Source organism: Papaver somniferum, chromosome 2 (genome assembly GCF_003573695.1).
Source record: "Papaver somniferum cultivar HN1 chromosome 2, ASM357369v1, whole genome shotgun sequence".
In the NCBI taxonomy this organism is placed as follows: domain Eukaryota; kingdom Viridiplantae; phylum Streptophyta; class Magnoliopsida; order Ranunculales; family Papaveraceae; genus Papaver; species Papaver somniferum.
Genome location: NC_039359.1, coordinates 50,238,960 through 50,258,154, shown reverse-complemented (window position 1 = coordinate 50,258,154; position 19,195 = coordinate 50,238,960). Strand labels below are relative to the sequence as shown.

Here is a 19,195-nt window from a genome sequence, read left to right as displayed (position 1 = left end):
AGCATGCAAACTAGTATCACACTAAGGTGTGGGGATTAGTTTTGCACAATACTAGATGTTTCCTTTATATAGTCTTTCAAATCAGGGTTTGCAATTAAGTTACCTTGGTTATCCACTGTTAGATGAAAACCTGATTTATATTCAAGATAATATTTCTCAACCATTAGATCGAAAAATTAGCTTGTTGCACACACTTGACAATGCACTTGTTGGTTCAAAAATAGTTAACCAAATGGTTAGCCATATGAGCGTTTCATATCAACCATGTTCTTCTTCACCATAACTAGTTCAAATGACTTCAAGATGAACTAGTTATAGAGTTGTTCAATTGCAAGGAAATCTCATGTACTACACAAGACATAATTGAAGCAAAGATGATTTGATTCACTTGAATCGGTTCATGAACTTTTATAGCCACGGTTTGCAAACTACATTCCTTAGTCTTTTTAACTTTAAGTTCAGAAATCATCTTTAGATATATAACCTTCTCAAGTTCGCAGACTAGGTTCACAGACTTAAGTTACCGGGCAGAGTTTACAAACTCCAGCAGAAATTCTCGGGTATGAGAACTTCGCCTGTTTGCGGACTGGGTTCGAGGACTGAGTTCGCGGACTGGTAATCACGCAACAGTTTTTCAACTCCAGCAGAAATTCTCGGGTTTGAGAACTTCGGCAGTTCGCGGACTTGGCTCACGCCATTCTTCCAGTTCTCTTGATCAACAAGGTTCGCAAACTTTGGTTCAAGGAATAGGACTTATACATAAATGTGTTTCCATAACAATGCTTATGTCCACCATTGGTTATGTAATCTAAACTCTCATTTCAATCATTGAAACATTCTTAGAGGACGTTACATAGTTGCTACACCATTTCTCGTCAAACTAATTTTCAAGATGATTGAAACATATCATGACTTTCATCACATGGTAAAGATAAACTTGGTTAAAGCGAAAAGCTTACCAACTCATATTTCGAGATATAGATAGGCGAGGTATACTCGGCTCGAAATACCAAATGTGTATAATCCAAGTTTATATATATATATATATCACACGACTTCTTGTCTCAAAGATTAGGAGATAGAGTAGATAGACTTCTGAGTGATAGATAAGTTCAAGTCTTCACATATCTTTTTGTCGAGAAGTTCTACCGGTTCCTTGAGTAGTTCTTCTACTTGTATGATGAATCGCCATGAAATCCTTGAGATCAACTGCACTTTCTATCCTAGTCCGAGACTTAGCTATAATAGACTAGAAATCAAGACTTATAGCTTTGATCACTAACATTGACAAACATGCTTGAGATAGCAACGCATGCGAGTTCGACCGAGCAATGCTCTAACACCATAGGCATTTCTTTTTAATGGGCATTGTTTCTCAGTTTGCTAATTGTGTTTTGGATCATTTATCCCGTTCTTGAGGATGAAAAGATCGAGGAAGAATAGGAAGATCTGGAAGATGAGGATGATGAAGGCGATGATCAAGAGTTTGTGCGCGAAGAATCTCGTATTTCGTATAGGCCCAAGAAGGAGAAAGTGAGCAAGCATAGTAAGTCCAAGGGAGAACCAAAGGATAGACCTTTAATTAGGGTGATAAATACTTTGACTTCTGGTTCTGTGTTAGGGTCCGCTTCTACTGCTAGTGCTGATAAAGGAAAGATCTCTCATGTTGATGATAGATAGGAGCAAGCGGTTTCACTCATTCTTCTCCTGAGGTGTTATCTAAGAATTAGCCCTCTCTGGAGGGTGTTGTCGCGACCTTTTCTTCAAAGATTGCTTCTCTTGCTAAGCTTTCTGTATCAGATTCTACCCTTTCGAAGATTCTCCAACTGATGTTAAATATTGCTTCGGAATAATCCACTAATGCTACTCAGTCTGAATGGGACATTGCATCTTCTCCTACTCCAGATCAGCATCTCGCGCTTGACTACCTGGTGGGTTATTATTTTCGCATTCCTCTTCTTGGCTGATTGTGCTATTTCTGACTAATGTTTTCATCTTGTTTCCCAGAATCTGTGTCGCAATGTTACCCAGGCTGAAGATTACTGCAAGACGGTAGACTTGATTTGCGTCCAGGCCAATCAGGTTTCTTCTCTCAAGGCTGAAGTTTCGAGCCTTCAAGGTGATGTTTCTTTTCTTCGGAAAGAGTGCGATAGGCTTGCAAAGTAATCTTCTGCCAATGCGAGTGCAGGGAGCATGGCTCGTGTTAGGAATGACTTGTTTACAGGTAGATCTTCACGTTCTTCATTTTTTGCTTTCTATTTTCTCCTTGTTCTTTTATTGGTCCCCTAGGGATACTCTTTTTAGTTGAGGGTCGTGAGGTTCCTTGCAGAGCTCTTTAGTCTGTCTGATCTTTCCATTGCTACGAATTTAGATAGGGAGGCTCTTCTAGTGCATTTTAATTCTCTTATGCAAATTTTTTTATTGGATGATAATGATGAGGATGATATTGAAGATGATACTGAGGATTACAAGCAAAACTATGAACATCTTAAGCTTTAGTTTAGGAAATTAGTAACAATTGTGGAATCCTACAGGTCTCGCGTTAGGTATCCTTGGGATGTTACCAGGAAGTTGGATGATGAAAAGGAAACTTTGACGGATGAAAAGAATAAGGTCGTTGAAGACGGGGCAAAGGATCTTCGAGATTGTCAGAAAGAGAACCATGAGCTTCGCGTGATTCTTGAGAAAATTTGAAAATCGTCTTAGAATTGAAGGCAATGATGACTTTGATAAAGCCTTAGGTGAAATTCAGGATAATAGGGTTACAGCGGTTAAGTATGCTAGTTGGGTAGAGCGACACCAAAAGATCTTAGATTCCGTGATTATGCAGAAAGAAGGTGTCCTTAATAGCCTATCTTAGTCTTTGAAACTTGTCTTCTTTTTTACATATTTTCTTTGTTTCTGATTTATTCTTGTTCTTCGCAGAAAATGAAAAAAAATTGAAGGATGAGTTGGGTTCTCTGATGGGGAAATTTGAGAAGTCACAGCAAGAGTAAGAGATGTTCAAATGTGGTGATGGTTCTTCTTCGCAGCTGGCGGCTGATCTATCTGGGAAGATTTCTTTGGAGAATGATGAGCTTGTTTGCATGAGTACTGAGGCCGAGCAGTATAAAGAAGGTATGGAGGCTAGGTACGCGTTGTTGAAGCGTCGCAAGAGAGCCCAACTTATTAATGCTGAGCGTGAGGCTCAGAGGCAACGTAACCAAGCTGCTAGAGAAACTATTGATCGCATCACCACAGAAAATAGTCTTCCTACTAGGGAGGTTCCTGATGTTTTTATGCCGAAGAAGAACCCGTGGAACCTGGATCTATCGATGAGGAAGAGGTTACAAAGGACGAGCAATCTAGCGATGATGAAGAGGCTGACGAAGAGAATGCTGATTCCGGCGATGAGTTCGTTGAGCAGGTCGGCCAAGATGAAGCTAACAATTTTGTTGCAGGGGGTGATCAGGGAGATCATCAATCATCTCAAGTCGCTGGAAACGGCCAGGGGATGGGTCGCCAAGAACCTGTTTCATCTTCTCAGGGCGATACTCTCGATACTTCTCAACCTGAAGCAGGAGGTTCTTCTCAAGTGACTTCTCCTTCACGCGATTGGGCTTCCTTTTAGTTGTACTTTCTCTAAACACTCTTCCTTATATTTAATTTTTTTTTGGGCGCTCCCAAGTTTGGGGGCATAACTTTCAATCGTTTCTTCTTTCATGTGTTAGTATTCTAGGACTAGAACAGATGTATGTAAAGTTGAATGTTTTTTCTATATTGTTAAGGGTTTTTATGTCGACTATTGGATGTTCCTTAGTTTGTTTGAAAGCATGATTTACATTATTTAAGATGTCTGACGAGGTGGCAAGCACATGAATTTTAACATTCCCACACTTTCCTATGCCTTTCACCTTCGAAGGAGGTTCATTTCCTTAGATACCATGTTTAATCTACTAAGAGGTTTGTTACATAGGAGATGCGAACATACTCTTAGGAGAACTAGATTATGTTTTTTTTTTTTTTTAAAAAAGGGTGTAATGTGCAAGTGTTTGTCCCTGATTCATGCGAATACTAAGTTCAAGATTTATGCGAAACTATGATGATGCGACAGATTTTTATGTGATAGAGCTCAGTATGCATATATTCATGTGAGTAACAAACTTGTTTACTTGACAGAGTAATGTAAGTAATTCTTGTTTCAGATTTGTACTTAGCTTGTTGAGGGTATGTTCCCTTTGGCATTTTCTTTGTGCCTCGGCGCGATTTTTCCATGCCTTTGTTTCTTTCGTGCTCCATTGATATTGATATTTGCATGATCTTTCATATGTATAATTTTTCTCCTAAGTAAGATCGTATTGCCTTCCCCCACATAGAGAACTTAAAGGATTTATGGTCGCCTTGGGTAGGCATCTTCAACATTGAGCGAAGAAATCTCAGTTCCATGTGCTCTTGCGAGTCATTGGTCATCGATCTCGCCTTATCTGTGTTAGTAGTTTTACCTCCTCAGGTTATTTCTGCGACAATATGCCAGGCCTTAGATTCTCCCGTGAGTAAAAAGCCCAAACACGTTGTCGTCTTTGACACAATTCAGCTCCCTAATGGAGGGTTTTATCCATTTATATTCCCCTGAATTGCCCTTCAAGGAGATCACCCCTAACCATTTCAGTTGGGCTCCTCTCATCCAGTTATTCAACAACCAGTGTTGTCTCATGCTTTTCTCCTATGTGGCTAATGGGCAGGAGATCACACCCTAAGTGGGGTTTCTTTGGACCGAGTGTATCCAAGCCAGGATCTCCTTCTGCTCCACTGGTCATGTTTCTACACCCCATGCCGGAGAACTTATTCGTTTAGTGGTTCATTCTCAGTAGCCTCTAGCGGATAGGCTTTTATTTCGTCCCAGTATAGTAACTTCTCCAGAATATCCCAATTATGACGCGCGTTAGGGATTATGGTCGCCTCTTACATAATCTTGTTAAATCGCCGTCGCACGGGAACGTGAACTAAGTTGACATGCCACAACTGGGTTCCCAACCTCCCTAAGTAGAGGTTTTAATAGTGACTTGTTGCCTCCTATTGAGGTCTTACAAGAAGTTTTGTAACTTTGTCGCGTAGATTTTGTTTCTCCTTTGGCTTGTTCGCACATAGAAAGAACTTTGCATCATATTAAAATTTATAGCTTGGTTTCTTCATTACATCCTTTCCACGATGCGAATCTTGTTTCTCCGCATATTCTTTCCGCGTGTTGAGTTGAATGTGACACGCGACCTTCCTTTTAAATGTTGTTTGGGTACTTTTTGCAGAAAGGGTATGTGATTGGGATCCCTTCTCTGAATATTCTCTCTTCCTCTCCTGCTTTTTCTCTGGTGATGGAACACTTTTGGGCTTGGTGCTTTTCTACCATCAATCATCTTGCTCGAGATCTTGTCTCAGGGAAGCCTTTTCATTTTCTTTAGGGTTGAAATGATTGGGTTGCATAACCGACGCCCCGGTCCCTTCTTAGTGGTCCCTGGGTGTTGCTTTCGCGCTGAGCGGCCCTTCTCCATTGTTCATTCTGATATAGCATCCTCCTGCTTACCCCATCTCCTTTTCGCCCGTACCGGTATACCTTGCCCCATAGTTGTTCGTCTTTTTGTTTCGCCCTCTCTTCTTTTTCGGCATCTCTTTCGCTACATGCTCTTTTGTAGCTTTCTCCATATTTTATTCCCAGTTTGTATTCTCGCACTCTTCTCTTTATATCATGATGATTTTCGATCATCAGTCGCCCATATTCTTTCGCGAGGTTTACTCGTTCTTTAATCAGCATTTTTTTCCGTCTCCCTCCATTGTGCGAGCTTTTCTTCATATTCTTGTTTAGTAACAGTTGCTTTTTCATTCTGGTTCTCACAGTTGTATTGCCTTCTTTCCCTTTCACAATTTGTGACGGTAGCTAACATTGGCCTTTTCTGATTGTACAGTTCGACCCATTTTGTCCATCATTGGTTGTCTTCTGCAGTCGTCGCTGGCTCCTTTCCCTTTCTTTTGTGAATGCCTTTTCCACGTGCCGTTGTTGGATACTCATTCTGCAGTACGATTCTCACCATCTTCCCGTCTAAGAGATTTGGTCGAAGTTACCAACGAAGTAGGTATTTTAGGAAGATATCTTCCTGAGGGCTTTTGGGGTTTATTCAAACAGAGAGACCTTGAGAAAGCTTTTTCCGAGTGAGGTAAAGAAGTAGTGTACTGTTTACGAGATCTTCATGATCGACAGAAAAAATGAAAGTGATGAAAACAACGAACGATCTTCAAAAGGTACCAATTTCTAGCTGGTAACTATCAGGTGAGGATAAATTCTCCATGTTTCTAACGCCAAAATGTAATTGCGGAAAATCTCATAACTACACCCGTTGTAATGATAATAGAACAAAACTTAAGTCATATGTATTAACCCAAACATTAATGATATTATACATCACTTTGACACTAATATGATCTTCTTAAATATTTTGTATTGAATGTATGATGTCCTTACAATGATCACAAGGATATTTGGTGTACAACAGTGAATAAATACATGAGATTGAGGCTAAGATCCAGTGGTTTCATTCTTTTCTCTCTACAAATATTCCCCGGCTCTCTTACTCAACTCAACTCTCTCTCTATTATTTATGAACCCTTTTATAGGCAAGTATATTAGCAGAAGACAACCAAAATTCACGTGCAAGATCTTAGTTGACGGATCTTATTTCAGTTTGTCTTATTCGTGAGGCTTTTGAGAGTTGTCCCTATCTGTCGCGCCATTTCTTCGTGCTTCTCTTGGAGAATGTCGCGTTGTACTTATCATGTGATTGTTCTTCATGTTTCATCCTTATTATCGTGTAATTACTCTTCGCCTAATTTCTCTCTTCTTCGTGCTTATGGTTGTTTTAGTTGGAGCGAAGCTGTAGATTTGTCTTGTACTATATTTCGCCCTTCCAAAATGATTATTGTTAACAAACATAAAAAATATAAGGGTATCTTGAAAAGCAACACCAATAAAATTAATCTGAAATATACTAGCTAAAATATTGCTATCCGCAGCATTCCAAATCTTTCTAGCAATCGTACAGGCCAAAAGTAAATGACGATCAGTCTTTTTGTCCTTTTCATATAAGGGGGATAATAGTATTTACATGTCTTGCTAGTCTGTCTTTTCCTGGAATTTCCAAAACCGAATATATTCTCAAGATACTCATTAAAGCACAGATTCGGTTTTCATAATTCCTGGAAATGATGTGTCCAAAAATAACGATCGAAATCTCTCGGAAAATCTAATTAGCAAATGCACATTACTAATTCTGTAATTTTCCTACAAAATGAAATTAATAACCTTAATTAAAAGATTATTAACTTACTTATGTTTCGATCCTGGGATTCTCTTCCCTTAGCCGTTAAGGAATATCTTTGAACAATTAAAGAAATAAACATTCACAACACATATTCAAAGTTTGTCGACATCTTAACTTTGTAAGTTCTCTTTCACACTTACAACCTTGAAACCGATTTTCCACACTTCCCAACAAGTTTAGAATTGGTTCATATGACCTTCAAGAACTATGTGATTGATCAAACCAACATTCAATCACAATCATGGGTTTACGGTTCTACCAAAACAAGTTTCGGTTCTACCTCCATGTGAGTACTGTACATAGTCACACTAGCTTTCCAAAAATTCGGTTGACTAGGTACTAGGATCGGTTCCCCACATATATATGGTATCTAACTTATATGTGTTGCACATGTCCATAAGATCAGTTCCCCTTTGCCTAAAAACGTGTTGCACATGTCCGTAGGATCGGTTCCACTTTCTTCTATAAACCTTGATGCACCCCATACAAGGATCAATTCCCCTTGATATATTGCACCCCTTACTAGGCTCGGTTCCCCTCTCCCAAAAGTTGTCAGACATAGAAACCCGATCATACCACAGGTGATTACTTAAGATCGGTTTTACTAATAAAAGTGATACCGATACATAAGTTAGGCATTTGTGAATAGTTCTACCAAGAACACAACAAGTTGTGAGCGGTTATACTCTATCAAACATATTTGTTGTTCATAAGATATGCCATGAATAACAAAACTAATAACACCTGGCAATTTCCTTTTCGGTCCACAGACAAGTTTATGAACTTACTTCCTTAGAACACATGTAAACATTGTTCCCTTGGATGAAATCCTCACTTCATACCCATACATAATCACAATAGCATTCAAATGATTATGGTGGTGTCTTATCTACAAAGTTTAATGGTTAAGCAATAAACCTCTCGTATTGTATTCCTTAATACTATGTCTATCTAGAGTTCAAATATGCTTCGCAGTTATGTTTTCAATATGCACGACTTGAAAGATACGTTAGGGAATGAAACAGTTCAAGTCAAATATCACTAACCTCAAGTGGAAGGATGATTGTTGTCGTTGTAGATCCCTGCTTCTTCACATCTTCAAGACTTCGCAATACTTGTAATGTCTTATATCCTAATACTTTCAAGCTAACCTATACGAAGTTGACTCTAGTACATCATCAAGTGACTCTTAACATGAGTTTTGATTCACTAAAATATGACAACCAAACTTGAAATACCAACGCTTGGTGGGTTCAACCGAGCAATGCTCAAACACTTACAATGATCACAAGGATATTTGGTGTACAACAGTGAAGAAATACATGAGATTGAGGCTAAGATCTAATGGTTTCTTTCTTTTCTCTCTAGAAATGTTCCCTGGCTCTCTTACTCAACTCAACTCTCTCTCTATTGTTTATGAACCCTTTTATAGGCAAGTATATCAGTAAAAGACAACCAAAGTTCACGTGAAAGATCTTAGTTGACTGATCTTATTTCAGTTTGTCTTATTCGTCAGGCTTTTGAGAGTTGTACCTATCTGTCGCGCTATTACTTCGTGCTTCTCCTGGTAAATGTCGCGTTGAACTTATCGTGTGATTGTTCTTCATGTTTCATCCTTATTATCGCGTAATTACTCTTCGCCTAATTTCTCTCTTCTTCATGCTTATGGTTGTTTTAGTTGGAGCGACGTTGTAGATTTGTCTTGTGTTATATTTAGCCCTTACAAAATGATTATTGTTAACAAACATAAAAAAAATATAAGGGTATCTTGAAAAGCAGCACCACTAAAACTAATCTGAAATATACTGGCTATCCAGTATGTAACGGGCATTGATTCCACTGAAGTTTCCTAAAATATTGCTATCCACAACATTACAAATCTTTCTAGCCATCGTACAGGACAAAAGTAAATGATGATCAGTCTATTTCTCCTTTTCATATAAGGGAGCTAATAGTATTTACATGTCTTGCTAGTCTGTATATTACAAACAATATGTGATAACCTTATTGAGATTAAGAGAAAATAAATTCGAAAGAAAACTACATAAAGGAAGAGGTCTCATTTACTTCCGGATACAGAAGTGGAAACTCGAAAAAGCCTGGTGACTAACTCGCTTATTTATTCTATTACCTGAAAAGGGAAAACAATCCACTACAAGAAAGTGAGTCTCTTGGTACACCACTTCGCCACACATCAACAAAGACTGAGGCAATAGGTAGGTTTTTACCTCACCACACAAAAGATGTGGCATTAACTAAGACTTTTTGCCACACCTATAAGTAATCGAGGCAAAAAAATGCCCGTTTGCCTCATATATATTTTAAATGCTGCAACAAGTTTATTTTATGCCACATCGGTGTGGCCATATATATAAATAAAATAATAAATGAAATTTTGATTCCATTTTTGCCGCACCTCTACTGCTATAGCTATTTATATAAAATTAATAAATCAATATAATGAGTTTCTAAAATTAATTAAAAAAAACGAAAAAAGAAAAGAAAAGAAAAAATAATCGTGTTACTTCATGTGACTCACACGCGAAAAAAACCCACATTACTTTAAAAAAAAACACAGTGAAGTTTGAGTTCTTAGGAGTCTCTCTGAACAGCAGAACGGTGAACTGATTACAAGGGGTTCTTTGTTTACAGAAAATTAAGGTATGGTTTTTTAATTTTGTTAAAGCTCGATCATTTATGAATTCGTATTGAGTATAAATTCGTAGATTTAGATGTGGGTTTGTTTTTTGTTAGGGAAGAGAGCTATTTTCATCCCCAAAATCCATTTTTCGTTTGTTAGTGTTTGATTTTTGATGTTTTTGAAATAATTGAGCCTTAGGGTGATCTTACCAATCTTGTAGAGTGAAAAGAAATCTCAAAAATCCATCCTTAAACAGGAAATTCCTCCGGCAACGATCTCTGCGCAAAGGTATGTTCTCTCCCAACCTCCTCCTCTCCGTGTCAATTTCTTATCCACCTTTGTAATTTGATTTCCTTGATTAAGGGTTTTTGGTTCTATATATTTTTAATTGCTAAGAACAAATTTGGTATGAAAAGACTTGGATTAGAGAGGACTTAAGCTTTTGTTCTAATTTTTATCAAAACATTAAGATGAAATCATGTATTAGCCTCATAAAAAGGAACATGGTATGAAAAGACTTGGTATACTTGGGGTTTTAGCAACCTCTTTTAAATTTTGCCATGCCTTATATCTCTGTGTTGTATTTGTCGTTGTGTATACGCATTTTCTGGGAGATTTGAGCATCAGATTATATATACTAGATTATGGTTTTAGTTGAAGGTTGCTTTAGACGGATTATTAAGGGGCGCCATGCTAGAAAGCATATGTTATATGTAACTATGATGAGAAAAAGGGATTGGTAAGCACCCTGCCCACAGGAATGCCAATGCTAGGCCCTGGTGTTGAGTACCCACTATTATGTAGATGGTTGGTTAGTTATGGGATTTAGGGTGTCTGGAACACATATCTTTGACAATGAAAGCTGCCAACAAGTAAAGCACACAATGGGCAGGAAAAACCACGCTCGATGCAAAGATGAAATGGTACATACATAATTTGGTCTTTACAACCACTTTTCACTTTGCAACTTCAATTTTTTTTGGATTTAAGTAAGGAGACATGAACCTGTAAAAATTAGAAGTTTTTTATTTGTAACTGTACTTAGGCATGTCTTTCTTTTCGCATGTTGTAGCATTTGTTGATCATCCAGATGGATTAAATACAAATTGCAAAACCTTGTCAAGAATTGGAATATCATATGCTAGGATAGTGCCTGAAGTTTTTCATATTTTTCTTTCAATTACTATTATATTCATTGTACGTGATGGAATTTGTACAGGCTGAAGATAATGGAGGAAACTCATGTGAATAAAAAATATGCAAAAGCTTTGGACCCAATTTCACAAGGCTTCATAGTAAGTATCTTCTCTAGTAAGGTTCATACACTTCTTATCATAGAAGATAAGATCCTACATTTTTTTCGATACACATAGGTCCAAATGAGGGAACAATCAGGGTTGGATGAGAATGGGTTTGATGAGGATGGTAACCAACAACCAATTAGTGATGAAGCCTATGGAAATGTAGTACCTACAATAAGGAAGAAACGTGTAGAGCTGAAAGATATCCGACATGCTCTAGTTATGAGAGAAATGAAGATTTTGAGAGACCAATGAAAGAGCGGGATGAAGATTTTTATAGGCGAATCAGGGAACGCGATGCAGAATGGGAGGCACGGCTAAAAGCACGTGATGAGGAGGCTATGATGCGTGAGAAAAAAATGTTGGAGTATGTTAGACTGTGTTGCAGGCCAGGGCACGTTTTGAGTCCGGGGCAGTTTTCAGGGACCTTCAAATTACCACTTCATACCTGCGCAACCACTATTTGCACCTTGGGAGAAGCCTTACAGACCTTTAGAGCAACTTAACGTATGTGAGGATCAGTCTTATAGACATGAGGAACATCTTGTTAGACCTGCGACTCAGCCTTACAGAGCAGTCTAACAGAATTGAGGAGGAACTGTACATATCTCAAAATGATTGTAAGTATCATTTTCCTTGATTTTAAATTTATAGAATTATGACCATCTCAAACAAACATGTGAATTAACTTTTAAGTGGTCATAATTGTTGGTATGTTGGTGTTATATTTAATTTTTCTCTTATAGCCCAATATTTTTAGACATGGTGATTCTCTGCACTCCGGGATGTTTTTTCTACTTATTGGTGTTTGTTTTGATATGTGATGTTCTTTTTTCTTGTTGGTGTTTGTTTTGATCTGTTTAGCAAGAGTGCGAGGCCTAGGGGTGGACGACTGTGATGGATTTAGCATTGAATAGGTCTAGTTTGAAGATTAAAGTTTCTTTGAAGTTTGTTTACTTGGGGATTGTGTAAATATTTTCTTATGTCAAAGTTGGAATCACCACTCTGTAACAGATATTTTTCGTTTTAATTCTTTGTTCTGATTTAATTCATGCGAGTAAAATGATTTTTTTTAATACATTTTTATTGTATAACGTCCCTGTTTATGGACGCGTTGGTGCACATGTTGCAATAGATATTTTGTTGCTGCACTCAGGTGTTGGTGTGGCAAAAATACTTTTTAAATAAATTAAAATTAAAATTATATATTAAAAAAATTTGTTTTTAGCTGCACATTATTGCGTCGCTAGCTGTGTGGCAACATGTTTTTAGAATAAAATGAAACTGAAAATAAAATATTAATTTAATTATAAAAATGGTTTTTTCCTCATGTTATTGCCTCACCTTTTGATGTGGCATAAAACCTATTTATAAATAAAATAAAATTGAAAATAAATAATAATTAAATTAGAAAAAATGCTTTTTACCTCATGTTATTGCCTCACCTTTTGGTGTGGCATAAAACCTATTTATTTCCTCACTATATTAAAGGTGTGCCAACAACTTCTTGTCACACGGTTTGTTTCCACACAGTGTGGCAAAAAAAATTTATGTGGCAAAAGGATGTTGGCACACAAAAAGTGGGTTCTTGCCATACAATCGACGTGTTGCAATACATGAAGTTTCTTATAGTGATCAACACAAGGTCAGAGCCTTGAATCGCAAGTTCACTCTTAATCCATCAGATTTACTGATAAGCATAAAAGCAACAAAAATATCAAGTAATAATAAACATCTAGGAAGATCAGGAGAGATATCATTGGGACAGTTCACTACAGCATCAAGATACAAAGACTTGACTGGCAACTTCAATCAATTGCATCGAAGTCCTCTAACTCCAACTAAGTTCTTGTGGACATTGCTATGTTCACCAAAAATACAGCTTTTCTTGTGGAAAGCATTGATCGAAGGCCTTTCGACCTTCGAAACCAACATTCCTCATCGATGTAACTCCGATCCGAAGATTGCTTTTTTGCTCCAATATCATGTTGATGAAGATTCTTGGCCTACCTATTTAAATGTAATTGATGAATCTTTGAGTATTATGTACCCTCTTGTAATAGTCCCTTAATAGTTTAATAAATTGCATGCTTCAAAAAAAAAAAAAGGAAGATCATGAGAGTTTAAAAATTATTAACATACCGCTTATCCTCGAGCGTTCACCAACCAGAAACACACGTATATCGCAAATTAAACAATTACATCTACTGCCCAATTAACTTGAATTTCATCATGATGGGGACGTTGAATAGCCTTTAAAACACGTTCCTACTTTCTTTTTCTTTTTTTTTTCTTTGGCAACCAGTTTTTTTTTCTTTAGCAACCATATTATGGTGTTAAAATCAATTGATAAAAAAAAATTATCCATAAAGGTCAAAATCAATAGTAAAATGTTTTTATTTCAACTCTCTCAATAATCAGACGTGTATCATCAGCCATGAGCAAATAAAACTATAGACGAACACTCGTAACCGAATTTCAGCTTCCCTACCGTCATTACAGAGTAGGTGAGAGCGTGTGAATCTGTGATGCATCCTCTTGGGGTCAAGGTGGTACAGTTAGTTAGCATCAACACACTGCTGGCTTTGATTAAGTTGGAAAGAAAGAAAAACGAGACCACACACACAAACAGCTGTCTTCTTTAACCAAACCAAAAGAACGCGTAAACACCGTCGTCCCCGTCTTGACGTCTAGCTACTGATTCTCCCTCCACCTTCCTGTGTGTGGGCCCCACCTCCAAATTTCCTCCATTATTATTTTTTCTTTGCTACTACCAGATAATGAGACAGCACCAATCATCATCACAAAGGAAGAGTCAAGAAAATACACATAAATAACGATCATACCTCACTGGCATGTTTGTAAAATCGCATATAAACCAGTGTCATTTGTTATTCTCACCACCCTTATAACTCAGTCACAAGAACGTTTCTCATCTCTATCTCTCCGCCTGTCATTAAAAATATCACAACAACAACAAGAAGAAGAAGCTCTGATTCAACTGAAGAGCAGAGGAAGAATTCAAAGAACAAAAACATGGGTAAGGGCATGTCAATTCTATTGGTGATTTGTGCGGTGGTGTTTTTGATGGTGATTTCGTCGAATGTGGAAGCTTTTGGAGAACACAACTTGGATTGGATGCCGTCTTCGTTTGGTGAAGGGACAATCGGAGAATCTTTGGAAATTGAAGAGTTTCAGATGGATTCAGAGATTAGTAGACGTATTCTAGCAACGACGAAGTATATTAGTTACGGTGCATTGAGGAGGAATACTGTTCCTTGTTCAAGAAGAGGTGCATCTTACTATAATTGTAAACCAGGTGCTCAGGCTAATCCTTACAGCCGTGGGTGCAGCAAATTGAGCAGATGCAGAAGTTAGTAAAAGAATTTCATTTCTTTTCTCTCTTTTGGGTTGATTATACTGGTGGATTTATGGTGGTGGTGGTGGAGGTGATTTTGATCAGATAAGAAACAAAATATATATGTGATGATGATAAATTTGATGCTTGTTATTGTAAAAACCATAGCTTTATATAATTTCTTGTAATAATACTACAATTTATTTTCTATTTTTTCTACTCAATTTTTGTTCTTGCTCATCACTACTATGATTTTGCATCTTGTTGTTGATTTTGAATGTTCGGGGTCTAACTTTGGATTGATTGATTGATGATCAATTCAAGTTTCCTTGTCTTGGTTTTGTTTGCCTAACCGCAGAGGCTTTTTTAGAAACTTGAAGAACCATGAATGTGTATCCAATTTTGTATGATCCAAAAAATTTCATCAAAAATTTCTTAGAAATTGAATTGATTTCTTCGCTTTATTGAAATCAAAGTTTCAACTTTCATGGGGTCTGTGAATACCTTTTTCTTCCACAATTGATCTCCCTCTCTATTTAGTCAATGAATAAAATAGTTAGAAAAAGCAATAAAGTTGATTAAATTTGAAGCAAATTGGATTAGACGAATTCAAATTTGCACATAATTATGTTTGACGATAGTTTGATGATGAAAAGTTGAAAACTTAAAAGAGTTAGTTTAAAGTAAAGTCAGTTGTGGTAATCTTTGTGTTCTAGTTGATGACTGTCCATGGTAAATAATTCTTGTGTTCTAGTCAATGGTAATTGGTATATTCCTATAGGAAAATTTTGCATGACCATTGGTCCATGCAGACCTCAAAAGCATTTTAATGGAGTAGTAAATGGATTCTGTGATTAAATTGTGAGGACCAAAACAAACAAACAAAAATCCCATATTTATTTTCCACTTGGTATATTGTTAGAGCAATCGGTATGACTTTTTTTTTTTTTTTTTGTCTACCACACAAGAGCAACTTGTGTGGTAGAACAATTGTCTCATATCTAACGGTTAGCTAAGCCAAGATTATTAGATACTAGAGATGTGCAACATCAAATAGGCGACACGGTTTAGCCCGTGGAAACTGGGTACCAACTAAATTTAGAGTAGCATGGTCACGGTAGGGGTACCATTTTGTTTGGGCGCGTTTATGCTCAAAATTTATACAAGACAAAGCATTCCACATCACTAAATTGCCTAGCATTATTAGGTACGACCCGAAAAAAAAATTAGGATAACATATAAGACAAAATAGGGATACCCAAATCTAAAATCAAACCATCTCTTATCTAAATGTTTTTGAAATGACAAAAATGCCCTCCATAATCGATAGACAATACTATAATCGGTAGTTTATATTGATGTATGTTGGTTTGTGTTACGAAAATTATAATCGGTAGTTAAAATGATAATCTCATGATGTTAATTTTCTACCGTTTATGGTAGTAGTTCCAAATTCAAAATTTTCAAAAATCAATGATATTTTGAATTTATCTATTTGCACAACCGGTAGTCTCGTGATGTTAATTTTCTACCGATTACACAATCGGTAGTCTCGTGATGTTAATTTTCTACCGATTATGGTAGTAGTCCCAAATTCAAAATTTTCAAAAACCAATGGAATTTGGAATTTATCTATTTGCATATCGGTAGTCTCATGGTGTTCGTTATCTACAGATTATACAATCGGTAGTATCGTGATGTTCTTTTATCTACTGATTGTGGTAGTTGCCCCAAATTCGAAATTTTCAAAAACCAATGAAATTTTGAATTTCTTTATTTTCACAATTGGTAGTTTTGTGATATTTATTATCTACCGATTGTACAATCGGTAGTCTCATGCTGTTCTTTTTATCTACCGATTGTGGTAGTAGCCCCAAATTCAAAATTTTCAAAAACCAATGGAATGTTGAATTTCTCTATTTGGACAATCGGTAGTTTCGTGATTTTTATTTTCTATGGTGATGTTATTTATCTACCGATTGTGGTAGTAGCCCAAAATTCAAAATTTTCAAAAACAATGGAATTTTGGATTTATCAAAGAAGAGAAAAACATAGTCACAGTCGGTAGATAAAAAAAAAATAACACTAAACTCCGATTATGAAGGGATATATAAATATTTTCATCATATTTTGTCTTATATGTCGTCCCTAATTTTCTCTGAATCGTCCCTATTTTGTCTTATATGTCGTCCCTTATTGACGCCAGGCTAAATTGGTACACTCCCAGACAAATTAGTACTCCTATCAGCAACGTTGGTGGAGAAGCACATCACAATTTGGCCATTTGGGGGCCATGGCGACCCACAATTAGCGCGGCCACACAAACTGCTCGAAGCACTGTCCTCCCTTGCATCACGACATCATGTACTTGAGCTTCCATTTACATCATGTACTTGTTTCCTTTACTTACGCAACACCGGAACTGAGAAGATCAATATGGACGGTTATCCTGCTGCTGCAAATGTACACACACTTATCTGTAAGGATGTAAGCAGTCTTCAGGGCACTTGTGTGTAAGGCTGTAAGCAGTCTTCAGGGCACATGGAGACTTTGCTCAAACATAGGTTTGGTGTCAAAAGCTGCAGCTACGAGTCTACATATATATCCTTTGTATCACTAGAGGCCACGGCCCAGCTTATAAAGTAAACATTTCTATTGGAAACCTGTTTTGAGGCATACTGATTCTTTTTTTGAGGCATACTAAATAATACCAAAATAGGGTAACCAAATAAAAACAACATCACTCCTTATCCACCCTTTTTTGATAATAACATAACTACCTTTACATAAGTATTGTTAATTATTAGTGGTAAATTAGTAGAGAAATCAAATTTATGTGAGAGAGTTGAGATTTTTGAGAGGAAGAAGAAGAAGAAGTGAAAAAGAACTTGGGTTTTGAGATTTTAATGATTAGAAGCGACTAAAATGTGTGATTCAAATAAGAAGTTGACTTCTATACGAGGTTTAATGTCTTTTTTATAAGTTGAATCTGTCAAAAAATTGAATTTTTAAAACCCAGATCTACTGACAAGAGTGAAGTTCGACTGATAACTTGCCAGCAGAACCTATGTATATTTAAAAAAAACAGAGTTTCGGCTGATAAGTTATCAGCCGAACTTCACTCTGTAACTGACGAAAGTTAGGTTCGGCTGATTCGAACAAAATCTAGCGAAGTCGCATCAGCCGAACATAGTGTTTCTCTAAATCATATACTAGGTTCATCTCAAAATTGATATTCCAAGATCATCCGAACTGATCTTCTGAAAATCTAAAACGAAGAACAAGGCTAGGTTCGGCTGACTCGAACAAAATCTAGCAAAGTTAAATTAGCCGAACATAGAGTTTTTCTAAATCATATACTAGGTTCGGCTCAAAATTGATATTCCAAGATTAGCCGAACTGATCTTCTGAAAACCCTAATTTCATCTTTGAAATCATATTCTATCGATCAAACAAAATAAAATCAATCCAAAACAAGATAGGTTTGTTACAAATACATTCTAAAATACATCTGAGAGCAATTGAGATTTGGATTTCGCACTGCATCGCTGACTTCGATTCTTGTTTCCTTTGCTTGATTAATTGCTTGGTTGAATTGGAATCCAAAATGTTTAAGTTTAAAGGTAACTTTGATCTTTGATTTTAGGTTTTTTGAGGATAAGGGCATGCTAGTAATTTAAATTGTTCAAGGATATATAGGTAATTGCACTACTTTTAGACACCCCTTATAAACCCACCCTAGATGGGATAATGAATGAGTATGCCTCAAAACAGGTTTCTTCTATTGTTACTGTTGAATGTACACGTTTGGTATCTGGATATGTGTAATGTTCCAAATTTCACAAGTGTGGTTGAATGCAAGATACTAACTATCTAATCAGGCGATTAGGGATCACTAATGTGACTGTGGATTTTCATTAAAACTTGAGTAGGCCTTTTGAACAATCTCCAAAGGATGTAATCTAGTTTGTTTTTTTTGACAAAACCATCCTATTTTTGGTTCAATTGTGAGATTTTCTTTCTAATATTTGGTAATCATATCCTTCTTTCTTGAATTGAGGTAAAAGAAAATAAATCTGCGGTTGAAAGTTAGATCCGACCGAACAATTACAAAAGAGAGAACATTAACAACTCGCCAACACACACAGATGAAATCACAAGAAATAAAGAAGTAGATTCGTTTCTAACAGGTATTTTGTTGTGAATACTAATATGGGATTCTGTTTTTCTTGTGCATGGAGCTTAAATACAATCTTTAGTCTATCACATTTATTTGTGTACTTCATTTCTTCCTGAGAGATTCAAATAAAACAAGGTAACTGGGTCGGTCTTTAGAACATTAAAAACAAAGTGATGGTATGTATCACAGTTTCCTCCAACTTCTCAAATATCACTATTTCTTGTTCAGTTTCATTTTGTATAACGTCTAAACAGGTTATCTAGCAACTTCCTTATATACCCTTCAAAAATGATAAAAGTGCAGACAACATGAAGTAATTATGTGATACATTACGTGTATGTAAATGACATTGATGTGAACTTTGTCGAT

General features: G+C 36.6%; 1 protein-coding gene across 1 annotated transcript; it reads left to right on the top strand.

Annotated features, from left to right (window-relative positions):
* The first annotated feature begins 14,151 nt into the window (after positions 1-14,151).
* Positions 14,152-14,870, top strand: LOC113347604 (rapid alkalinization factor-like). Its single transcript, XM_026591267.1, has one exon. It carries the CDS (start codon positions 14,325-14,327, stop codon positions 14,664-14,666), a length of 342 nt encoding a protein of 113 aa, XP_026447052.1. The 5' UTR covers positions 14,152-14,324; the 3' UTR covers positions 14,667-14,870.
* The last annotated feature ends 4,325 nt before the right edge of the window (positions 14,871-19,195 follow it).